This window comes from Cygnus olor, chromosome 1, assembly GCF_009769625.2.
Source record: "Cygnus olor isolate bCygOlo1 chromosome 1, bCygOlo1.pri.v2, whole genome shotgun sequence".
Taxonomy (NCBI): Eukaryota; Metazoa; Chordata; class Aves; order Anseriformes; family Anatidae; genus Cygnus; species Cygnus olor.
The window spans coordinates 110,240,599-110,253,315 of NC_049169.1; the positions used below are offsets into that span (position 1 = coordinate 110,240,599).

General features: G+C 38.8%; 1 protein-coding gene across 5 annotated transcripts in view; it reads left to right on the forward strand.

Moving 5' to 3' along the window:
* The window catches only part of MAP3K7CL (MAP3K7 C-terminal like), a 30,646-nt gene extending 22,669 nt beyond the window's left edge, over positions 1–7,977 (forward strand). For 4 of the 5 annotated variants that reach the window (XM_040576610.1, XM_040576619.1, XM_040576636.1 and 1 more), the window contains one exon: positions 6,800–7,977. In XM_040576610.1, the coding sequence (XP_040432544.1) occupies positions 6,800–6,980 (181 nt within the window). In that variant the 3' untranslated portion in view covers positions 6,981–7,977. Of the gene's footprint in view, positions 1–110; positions 590–6,799 lie in introns of those variants that run through there. The other variant, XM_040576628.1, reaches the window with a different exon arrangement.
* Positions 7,978–12,717: the final 4,740 nt, after the last annotated feature.

Consider the following 12,717-nt stretch of genomic DNA (forward strand, 5'->3'; position numbering starts at 1 on the left):
GTAACTATGTATGGAAGAGAAACACTCAAACACTATTTGAATGCATTTTTATATATCTATACAGTCTGTGGTACTAGCTGAATTAGAAATATTTTGCTCCTTGGGAACAGCAGATATATGCACAAAATTGTTTACCTGAACTCAAAAACTATCCTAACCAACCTCCGAGACCAGAAATCAGCCTCTCAGCAGTGGTCATTCTGGATGAATTAAGGAGCTTCAAGCTGGCATTTTCCTTCATTCCACCAGTGGATGTCAACAGTGGAACAATGTGAGGAAGTTTCCACTATTCCTACCTTTGCTAAACCTGTTTTGTGGACAGAAGATTTCATGCCCCAGTAAATATGTTAATGCAACAGCAGCTGAATAAGGCAACAAATAGAATTCTATTGTTGTCCTTTGTTACGTGCCTCCTGGTTACATATTTGTGGCTTAGATGTTCATGTGCTGTGTAGCTGTGAAATACCTAGACATGAAAGGTGTCAGTGCAGCACCTTTCATGACCTCCCAGATCCTTTAATCAGAAGAAGTAGTCCTACAAGCACTAGAATTGAAGATGCTTACTTTTCTAAAGATTGGTGCATTGTGGTTCTTTGATTTTGAGGTTTAAAAAGCTGCAACTGCCAACTGAAATTTGTTTCTCCAGGGAATTATCTGTGAAGTTCCTCCCTTCAGGTAGATTGTCTATTTTGTAGTGTTTTGGAGGAGGGCTCATCATACTGCCTTCCCCCTTTGGGGTGTCTGTCTTTTCTGTTGCAGTAGGTTTTTTCTGTAGCAGAGAGGATTGTTTGTTTTAAACCTTCCAGAAACTGGGACTTCTTCGCCCTGTAAAGTTTGGTTAAGATCGGAAAGTGGATTAGAAAGTTACTAGGACACACGGACCTCTACACACATGTAAGCATACATGACCTAAATAAATTTATCTTGATTTTTGTATAAAACTAGGTAGAAAGGAGGTACAAGTGTGGAGGTGTAGAAGTAAGCAAAACATAAATGAGGTTTTTGGTCTAACGATCACTTATTTCTATCTAAAAACGTTCTCAACAGTAACACTTTGAAAGTTAAAAGAAGTTTATGGGATAGCATATGCTGAATTAAAGAGGTGGAGAGTGGATCATGACATCTGGGGTGACATGCATATTGACTATTTCTCTCTCTCAAGAGAGGAAGATGATTTGTCTTTTCTAAAAGAAGTTTGATGTGATGCACAGCTTTTAGACTCAAAAGCAGTTATAATCAAAGTGAAAATGTGGAGTTGCCTGCAGCTTTCTGAAATTTGAGCAGATTAGGAACTGTTACAGGTGTCTTGATCTTCTACTTAAATTTAATGGTATGGAAATGCAGATGCACAATTGCATAATACATCTGCTATCTGTTACTATTGTCTATTTCTTTTAAATATTAGTTTGATAAAATGGACAGAAGTAGAGTTTTGTGCTTTTTAATGTGAACAAGTAATTTGTGCAGCGTTCTTCTGCTTACATTTTTAACAAAGACAACAAGAAGTGCTGTTGGATGATGGCCCTGCCAGTGTTTTGAACTTCTTCCCCACAAGTCAACGCACCTTTGAAATTCAAATATCAAGTCCCACCTGGCAGCTTCTGCACCTGTGGTGCCTGCTAGTAGTACACTGGGCACACAGAATATTGAAGATGATGATTATCAGGAACAAAGCCGAAAATTGACTAAAAATGGAGAAAAATTCGGTAGCTAGGGGAAATAAATTATTTTAAGTCAACCTGAAATAAATATCTATAGAAGTATTGGACATGTTTAGTAAAACAAACAAGAGAAAATAATAGTAAGAAAGAATAGTATTCATTTTGCTTCATAAAATTTTTTTCCCACCTGCAAAGTTCAATTTAACCTTATATATACAAAGTAATAAACATAGGTGTATTTCTAAAGGAGGAGTCCTTAAGAACTAGAAAGGTGAATAACATTGTTATAAAATAGTCAAAAAATATTTACTCTTTTTAAAAATTTCAAAGGTTTTCAGTTCTTCTTAGTTTAACTTGTCTTGCACTGTGGTGTGTGAATTATGTATGGCTAGAGTATGGAAAATCAGTGGTGTGAAATGACAGAGGTTGATTTTCTTCAGAGCAAGAACAGAGCTTATTTGTCCCTTTCTGTTGTGTGCAATGCAGCTTGCAAGAGTGTACTAGGTTGAGTGGGAGGGAAGATGACAACTATTTTACTTGGAAATGGGAAATGTAAAAGAGAAGGGGAGGTTGTGTGTTCATAAAAAGGGAAACTCACGGGGCAAAGCAAATGAGAAGGGAAAAAAGTTAGGAAAAAGACAAATAAAAGGAAGCAAGAAATTGAAGGAATTTAAGAGAACATCGGGTAGGTTTTTTTTGCTAATATAAATCATCATAGCTCTGGTTGCAGTCTTGACTCAAACTCTTCCCAGTTATGCCATTTATGCCAGCAGTATGTATTAGAGGGGACAAAATCAGTCTGGAATGGGAGACACAGTCGAAAAGAAAGAAAAGGGTGTGGGAGCGAGAACACACTACATTTAGGTCACAGAATGTTATTTAATTTATGTTCCAGAAACACACATGTATTTCCATAACAGATGTTTTTGGGTATCTAAGTTTGGGTGAAAGGGATGGAATAGCTGGTTATTTTGAGCACTTGTTATATTGCTATTACTAGATAATGACCCTGGATTATGTAGTTAAATATTAGAGTTGCCATGGTTGCTAGCTATATCTTATATTCTTAGCTCTGGCTGTTTTTCTCTTTTTCCTCCCCCAGACAATTCTAATATAACTCTCCAGAAAATATCACTTGACCACCACCTGGTTTAGGATTGCTCTTTTTCTTTGCCATGGAGATGATTGCTTTTCCTTCCTTTACATGTGTTGCAGTAGACATGCAGTGGAGATGTCCACTTAATTTTGTGGGATACTTCCACATGCTTTAGCATGTTGTCGTGACCCAAGGAGTTTTTCTAAAGTCTCAAGCCCAAGTGGCTCCTCCAGGCACACTTTCTGGAGAGTCACTACACTGTTGAGACAAGTAGTCTTCAGGCTTTCAGGTACTGCAGAAAAAGACTGGTGTAAGTCATAAAGGCAACTTTTTATCCGACTAATTTTTCCATTCTAGGCCTGATTTTTCATCAGCTCAAACATATCCAAAATACCTGTTAACTTGCCAAATCAGTAGAAATAACATCTTCTCAAATACAAAGAGAAACCTCAACATGCCCTGTTGTAGTAGTGAATACTTTACACACCTTTATGTGCTGGCATCTGAGGAATGGTTTTATTTACATTAAAGTAGGCTATCTCAGTTTTTAAAAAATTAGTTACCAGACTTTGAACACACAAGGGCAGTCTCCTCAGTCAGCAGTTACCTGACGGGAATCTCATGATTCCTCCTGACATGAAAGTCAAATATGGGAAGAGTAAATGACCTTACGGCCACCAGAACACAGACACGTCAGCTAGGAAGAAGCGTGTAGTACCACAGGTTCATGATCCTGAATATGTTGCTCACAACCAGGTAAAGACAAAGGCAGCTCTTTGCACTGTGGAAGCTGTTTGCCTTGAGTCCAGTTCATCTCCAAATAGAGTTATCTGGAATTAAGTATATTTGCCTTATCTAACACTTTTCTTGGTATTTATTTGTTGTGAGTATTACCGTAAAGTAATTCTGTTCTCTGCAAGGGCAGTCATTAAGGCCGGGACAAGAGAACAATTTCCCTAAGACCATGATTTTTTATTTTTTTTTCCTGGTCTGGTATGGCTTGTGGTTTATTGATTTGTGATGCAAATCACACTGGTCTTCCCTTCTCACCCCAACCCCTCCCCAAAAAAGAACACTTAAAGTGCACATTACAGATTGTCTCAAAGCTTCGAGTACCCCAGCACCATTTTAGAAAATACCTTATCAATGCTGTTAATATTTAAACACAGGGTAACCATTAACAGCAAACACAGATTACACAATGCCAGATCTATTTATTAGGCACCCATAACAAAGGCTAGATGGTGCAAGAGCTTAGTATGATGTTCTTTAACCTCTGAGAGCTAAGTTCAAATCCTGGATTAGATCAGAAGCAAATGTTAGTTACTGTCCTCATCCTTTTGTGAGCTTTGTAAACCACACCATTCATAACATTTAGCAATTCCCTGGTACTCTAATTTTAGATCTCTGTGGCAGGCTGGCACTATTTGCCTGAAACATCACCCTACCCTGTAAACAGGTGTTGATCCTGATGGGAAGGGAATAAGTAGGTTCTGCTGACTCAGAACAGGGCAATTTTACTACCTCAGTGCAAGGAAACTGCATTCTGGCAGGGAGGTCCTAGAGAGTGGACTACAGAAATTAGGATACTTTGATCTTAGCTCTTGTTTGCTTTCTTTAACAGCAAAGCTTAATCCCAGGAAGAAATAAGAAAAGAAAAAAAAAAAAGCCACCTGCACTGCTTTAGGTTTATTAGAGGGCAGCATGAAAACCATGCTTGCACATAGCCTCATCTTATCAAATCAGGAATGACATTCATTAATAGAGCTGTCTGAGTTTGCACGCTGTCTGCCTGGCTTACGTCCAAATAGAGTAGACAGTACCTTTCTCCCACAAGTACTAAAATTCCTCCTGGAAAAGGTTTACCTGCTCTTAAGATGCTGATTGCTTATTAGTGTGTTCACTGCACCTCCCTTTAAGAACCTTGTAAAGTGTAAGAACAGTAAGAATTATTATAAATAAATGTGTTTGGAGGACTTCTTAGTCAACAGCCTGTAGTTTGGAAAAGTTTCATTTAATCCATCCGTCCAACATTGTACCAGTAGAATAATTGCAAAGAAATACTGCTGAAGCTCTCTTTCAGTCCAAAGAGACAAAAACCATCTAGAAGAAGCCCAAAGGGCTGAACTTGATTGAGGCTGTTAGACTAGTAAAATCTCACCATCCTTAAATATGTTTCTTACTCTCCAAAGCATACTTGCAATTAGTCCTTTGTGGTTGATAGTCCCATTAATAGGAGCTGGAATATCACATTTTCTAGCATGATTAGTTCATCTTGGCCAATATGAAAACTGTTTGATCTAGCATGGTCTAAGCAAAGAGAAATGAATCTGTTAATGGCTTGCTGCTTTAAGAAAAATTAAGGCTATATTATGCCAAATGTTAACAGAATTCTGCTGAAGAAAAATAGACCCTTAATATTGATATTAATATCAGCTTGAAGAGCTGATCAGATATGTTTTACATCTGGAGAAAGGAAACAGAAGAGACTTTGCTACAGTATAGCTGATATGCATTACACCAGTGACATAAAACAAAGCTGACATTTAGCTACAGGAGGCCTTCGATATACTGCAACTTTTGGATGATTTAAGTTGCTGTAATGGCTGCTAACTGTTCCCCATTTCTTTTTTATATGAGAAGCACAGCTGGGAGAAATGAGTGTGCCAGGGGTCTTTTGTGACTTCTTGAACTGCAGTAACTGTGACCGCAGTCAGCTAAGCCATGGGTAAATCGTGCTATCTCTCAAAACTGAAGATTAGATTAATCTTAAAAACGGCCAGATAGGAGAACTCTATTTCAAAACCCAGGTGCTTTAAGTTTTGCTGCTGGAAGTGGTAATTTTGCAGGTACAAGTAATGCGAGTGCTCAGCAAATACTGAAACATTATCCTCTTGCGAGTCCTCTGACCTGCGGAGACAGAATTCCTTATCTGTAAGAATTTCCTACATGAAAGCACTGGTCCATCTTGCCAGGGGCGCTCCTGCAAGTGCAGAACAAGCTACCCACTTTGAAGGCATTACGTCTTCCCACGGATGATCTACCAGCATTATTTTGACATGACTGAGAAGTAAAGTCACAGGGCTACAAACAGTTAAAAGATTAACTAATCTCTGAGATAGAGTGATCAAACGAGCTAAGAACCCTTTAGAAGAGGCTTCCTGTAGCAGGGGTGAAGAAATGATTTGACTCAAAGGGAAATAAAGCAGAGACCAGGCTAGTCTGACGGTTAACTAAGTGGAGAGCGATTAGATACCCCATGCATTCAGTGTGTTTTGTTTTAAGGCCTCTTTTATCTCAACTCCTGCTGAGGGAATTTCAGTTGATACTCTACAGGGGGCTCCGGCTCCTGGCCAGCCCTGGGAATACAGGGCACTGGGGAACTCACACCAGGAAGAAGCAACAGCTTGAATCCTCAAGTGTCTGCTCTTAAAAAGACCAGGAGGGGTCAGGTTTGCAGTTGGATGACTGTTCCGCAGCAGAAGGACTAAGATCTGAGAATAAAAACATTACGGAAACAATATGTAGAATTTGGGTTCATGTGCCTAGCATTTACCAGAATATTTTTTTTTAATTTGTAGAAGAGGAAACAAAACCAGTCATACTTCACAGAAAATACTCATAAAGCTAACCAACTGAACAACAACAACAAAAAACCCTTGATCACTTTCAAATATATTCAGTATTAAGAGAAAAAAAAATGTTATTCTTCTGCAAGCAAAATACTAGCGTACGGTCTGAAGAGAAGCTGATTTTCTTCAGTAAGCTGCAAGACCAGCTCTGACTGAAGTTAGAGATACTGACTCGAAGACCATCTGCATTTTGCAGGTTTGGTCACTGAATAACAGACCTGTCGGAGATTTTGGCAGGTTCATCTTTTAAAGAAAAAAGGATGGCAATAACAGATTAGTTTTCTAGGCCTGTATTTCACAACAGCTCAGGTAACACCGTATCAACAGACTATAGCCCATGACAATATATATTTGCTTACTGCCACTTTTAATCTTTGTGGTTGGTTGGTTTGTTTGTTTGTTCTTGTCAGAAAGGAGCTGATTGCCAGGCTGGAACAAGTGGAAAAAGAAAGCATGGATGCTGCTCAGCTGGCGAAGGAGTACGCAGAACTGACGGAGGAGAACCGAACGCTGAAGCTGGCCCAGACGCAGTGCATAGAGCAGCTGGAAAAGCTCAGAATACAGTACCAAAAGAGACAGGGATCCTCCTAACTCACAACTGGTTTATGTGAGGCAGTTAATACAGGATTGGTCCTGTGCTGTAAGGAGATTTTAAAATAAAGGTCTGTTTAATATGTTATAATACTTCACTACAGATACAGAGTATGTAGAAGCCTATATTTGATTTAATGCTTGCCAGCCAGTAGCTTAATATAATGGATATTTCATCCATTATATAATGGATATTTTATTTCAAGTAACATAATTGAAGTTAATCTATCCCCATTATATGTTCTGGTAGATCAGGTTTCTTTTCTAAACATATTTCTTCCAATTTAAGAAGATATGGACACACTAGAAAATGATATAAATAGTCTCTGTGTTGGGAATTTGGACCATACTAAGGCATACAGCAGGGACAATGTTAATATATGGAATACATGTATGTTAATTTTAGTTTGGTGAAGATTTTTTAAATTATTTTCCTCATGCCTAAAGTGTTTGGAAGTTATCTTAAAATGGATCTCCTCGTGGGTAAAAACTATACTTTATTATCCCTTGTCAGCTTTACAATGTTGTATAAAATCTGAGAAATTGCACATTAAAATTGAAGTAACCCAATTACTATTTATGAAGTGAGTGTACTGCCAATAATCGTTTGCAAGTTATGAAATTGAAAGGAAACAGATGAGATCAGGCTTTCCTTCCTCAGGCATAAAATAGCCTGAGAGTCTTTTTATTGTGCTTTTTGCCATGAGAGAAATGAAAAATTAATGTATGACTGCTACCGTCATAGCTTTAACTGAGAATATGTCACTAAAAGTACCATGAGGGTATTTTGTTCTTATTTCCTGGTTATATTTTGAAACATAAGCGGCTGTAAGTAGGGACAGGAGTTTGGTGATATACTAATAACCTGGAATTAAAATGTTTGTTTTACTTGCTCTATTTATCCCTGTATTTCCCTAAATCAATTGAAATTCTTTGTTATACTTCCATTTCTATTCATATAGTATTTTTTTCATTAAAAGCATATCTAGAAAAGCCATTTTATGTTCTGAATGTTCTTAATCCACCCTGTATTTTTAACTCTGCTTGACAGATGCATCTTTGTGTGGTTGGAATTCAATACAAACTTGATTTCTCATTAGTACTAAAAAGTCTTAGTAATGGAAAACTATGCACTTAAGATTTCTGCCATAACTTTAGCTTTGATTATTATCATTAATGCCTTATAAAAAATGGGATTTTAGGTTAATCCAAACAACTCCTGGGGCAGTCCTTTGGCGCCAACAGTAACTCTGGCAGCAGAGGAGACCAAAGAGCACAAAGCTGCCTCTTCGCTTCTCTGTGGCCACTCCCTGCGGTGTGCCCCTAGTCTGGGCCTAGTCTGAACTCTATCTTGTGAGAGCTAGAGAGAGGGAAAAACAACAACACCATAATGTATAAAAAACACTTGGGATGTTAAGCCTGGGAATGCTGGAAAAGCCTTGCTGATGGCAAACATACCTTGTGTGGACTTCAGGGTTTTGCTTTGAGCACAGCAGGCTATGGAATCTGGGATGTAGTCTTTTTGGCTGGATTTATATGTTTTGAACAACAGGATAATCATCAAAACTTTTTTGTAGATTTAGTCACAGATTGCTCTATCTAGCTTTGAACGTCAGCTGGTCTGCATGGTGATTTCAGTGAATTTGGTGAAAACTGCACGTACAATTATTTCATTAACAGGCTGGCTTTGTATACAGATGGATCAGACAGCAGAAGGAAGTCATCAGGAAATGTTTACAGGTGCACAGACACCAAATCTGTGGCATGGTCCAGTTACCAGCATGGGTAGATATGGAACCCTTGAAACATCCCAAACTAAATTAATTCAGAGATCTGTATTTAAACTGGATTATGGCTATTTGCAATCAATTTTTCCTCCTACTTTTAGCTAAGGTTGAAGTAAAAAATAAGTGTTTTGTATCAATGTATTTGCATGCCAGCATGGATGCTTATATGCCTGAAGTAGTGACCAAGAGAAATTTCATCACAATTTAAATGGGTAGAACTAAAATAGAAGTACCAAGAATGGAAAATCGAAATATCAAATGAAAAAAAAAAATAAAAGAAAAATAAAAATAGCAGGGGAAATGTGATTTAAAGAGAAGAGAGTATAAAACTAGAATTTTCCAAAAATATTCATAGGCAACTAAATTAAAGTGCAGAACAGTCAGCATAATCCAGAAAATCATTCAAATATTGCTAGGTGTTAAAATGAGAGAACAGCCTCCTGAGAAGTTACTACTGTATTTAGCATTCACATACTGATTTTTTTTTTTTTATCAAGAGCATAATAAAGATACGTACTTTCATATTCAATACATCCCCAGTTCTGACATGATGAATTTTTCTCTAGATACTACTTTGAACTCTGTAGCTTTGCTGACCTAATAGCTAAAAATAAGGTGTTTTTTAAAGAAAAACTTTGCTTGTCATATTTATCCTGTATTTTCCAAAAGATAATATGATTTGTGTCCTTCTGTTATTTAAGGAGAGACCTTAAATTACTCTGCTAACTAGGTCCTTTGTAAGTATAGCACTGTAAAAAAGCATTATATACGGTTATTTCAGAGATGTGTTTATGTCATGTTTCACCCAGGACCGTAGAAGCCAATTTCAGCTTTTGAGTTCAGCTGCCAATGAAACCTTCAGTTTTGTAATGTCTGACTGCAGCCTGGGGACAACTGCAGTCGTGTTCAAGCAAACCAGCAGAGCATCTGAAGCCTGTGCTCACGATTCACCCATGGCCAGAACGCAGGGAAAAGCTGTGTCTCAGATGGCAGCAGGAGTTTCTAAATGTCTAAAGCTATACAGATGCAGTCTGTTACACAGAGAAAGTACATTTATTGCTGTTATTCAGGTTAGCAAACGTAAGCTTGCCACTACAATGGCAAATGCATTTGCTTCAGACCGCTTAAGAAAACAGTGAAGTAAATGAATTTAAAAAAACAAGACCTGTGCTATCTATTTCCTATTATTACTAACTTCCTTCCATCATAACAAACGCTGAACAAGCTTAATTTAAGTATTCCAGTTAGCAAGGATATGACTCATGCAGCCTTGAAACAGCCAAATTCTAGGGCAATTCTGCATTTGAAAAGTCTGGAAGATAAGAACCTGCTTTTTTGAGTTTGGCGGCTTGATTTTTTTTTATTTATTTTTTTTTAACATTTCCTTTTCACAGTTATCTTCATTCCAGCTGTTTTTGCGAATTAATCATCTTTGGAAATGTGTCACCTCCCTCGCCCCAAAGGCTTTATTGCCACCTAGGCTTTTGTGAGCATGACACATGGCTTGTTTTTCCCTACCTAACATTCTTTGCTTGCTCAGAGCTCAGGATGGCAGCACACAGATGTCAGTGGTGCTGTCATTTTGGCAGCACCAAGTTGTGCACTGATAGAAGAGGACTGCAGGGAAAGGAGGTTTGCTTCAGGCAGAGACATAGCAGGAGGACCACTGTCCCTGGCCAGCAGGATTATCAGGAAAACTGGCAGAACCCATTATGGCAGGGCTTTTCTCTCCCATGCACATACTTCTACATGTGCACACCCACAGCCCTGAGGGTCTTCTCCATCCTATTAGAGTATCCTTGCACATATATACACAGAGAAGAGGGGAGAAGATGCCAAACTGGCATCGAGCTCTGATTTCCCAAATCAATGAGCATTAATACCTGCTGTGAAGTATGCAGAAGTTGTGCTTTCAATACTTAAAGTGCTCTGTGATGCACCACAGTGCATCTAAGGTGCTCTAAATACTCCAGGCTGTGATACTTTGTGTCTCTCTGAACAGGCCCCATTAATGCACCTTTTGTTTTTTTATCTGTGTGTGCCTCAGTTCCAGCTGAAAGAAGAGGGTGGGAGAGGGCATTCAAGGAAAATTAATTTATAATTTATAATTTGTCGGCACAATGTAGGAAAAGTAATGCAGGAGACCCACAGATAGTACACTGATGAACATCCTTGGAAAATCCATGATGAAACTATTGACTGTCTTCTTGAAAATCTATCTTGCTTGGACTAGTATCAGCCACCTACAGGTTCTTCAGTGTTCCTCACAAAGAGTGCCTTGCATTAGTCATAGCCATATGCATGAAAGATGGCAATCATTCACACAATAACTCATCCCAGGCTTTCTAGACTGCACAGTCCAGTGGTTCAAGCTGTAGAAAGCACAAGATTTAGCATGAGTCACTCAGCATTTCTACACGTCAGTCACCAGTTCCCCCTTCTAAACCTCAGTTCCTTTAATTTCCCCATCCTCTTTACCCCTTCCTGAGCAAGCAGCATCAGTCTAGAGCTCAGATCCGGTTGACTGGTGGTCTCATGACGTGGTCTGATGAATGTTGCATCCTTCATATGGTTTCCAAAAGTTACAATCATACAATGTTTTGTGGCTTGGTGCTGGTACACAACAGCAAGATCCTCTGCCAGCCTGCAGGTGCTGGCTGTGAGGTATGATTTCTTTCTCTGAACTGCTTAGGAATATATGAGAACAGTTGCTCCATGGATTTAATTATTTGACTGAATTTTATATGAAATTTTAATACAGAAATTAGGGAAATGAAATGAGGATGTGTGTGCTGATGTAACAAACGTGTGGCGAGAGGCAAGGCTATCTTTCGGGTGCTCAGGATTAGTACAGGGATATGAGAACTGCAAGTGACAGAAGGGAACTAGCTACAACTGAGAAGAGGAACTGGTGAGTGAGCTGTATGCCTTAACTGCTTTCTTGCTTGCTTTTTATGGCTGGCATCAGTGGGATGTACAGACTGTTATCCTTAGCTCAAAATTAAAAAGCTTTTGTTTGGACGTTTCCCAAGGCTTTTTTACACAAACATTTTATACTGGAATATTTACTTCATTTAGGGTTATGTTTTTGTCTAATATGCCTAGTACCAGCGGACCTACCTGTGGTATAGATGCTTATAGCACTGTAGGTGGTTCTCATATAGAAAGAGGAATAACCAATATATGGCTCTGTTCTTCTAGTACAGATGAATCCATGCCAAGGGTTGTATTTGCATTAAAAATACTCAAATTATAGCCTTGATAAATAGCCTATGTGTTGTAAAAACTACACTGAAGCTAGAGCACTTTGGCACTGAAACAAATGCGTCGCCACTAATCGGCCTTTACTGCTTTCATTGCACAAGCTGAGTTTGTTGCTTTTATTAACTAGATCCGCAGTTACCCGCACGAAGGGGCAGTGATGTGATGTTCTGTGATGAAAAACCTCCCACTTCTGTCTTGTGATTGCTCCACAAGCGTATGGCACATCCCGGTGTGCAACCCAGGCTGCCCTGTGCCTACAGACTTCCTCTGCAGCCCTGTGATTGCTTCAGTCCCTCCTGCTTCTTCCTTTGACTCCTGCTTCTCCCTCTCCCCTGCTGTGCCTGGGCAGCTTAAGTAAGTCAACCACTCAGAATTGTTAAGAGTAGCCAGAAGCAAAGACATCCTTTGAAAACAGCACCTGCTAAAAACCTTACCTGTCTCATGGTCAGACCCTTTTGTATTCATGTCAGTACATAGGTTTACTTGATTAAATGTCAGTATTTTCTATACTAAGAAACTATAGTATTTTCTATACTATGCAAGTGTTAATATTCATGGGAGACTGGCACATTCATACATACACATACTCATAAATACAGTTCTAAATATTTGGCTTATTTGGGGAGCTCAGCGCCTTGTTGAGTGTTTAATCAGACAAGAAGCCCACTGCTCCCATATGAAATAAT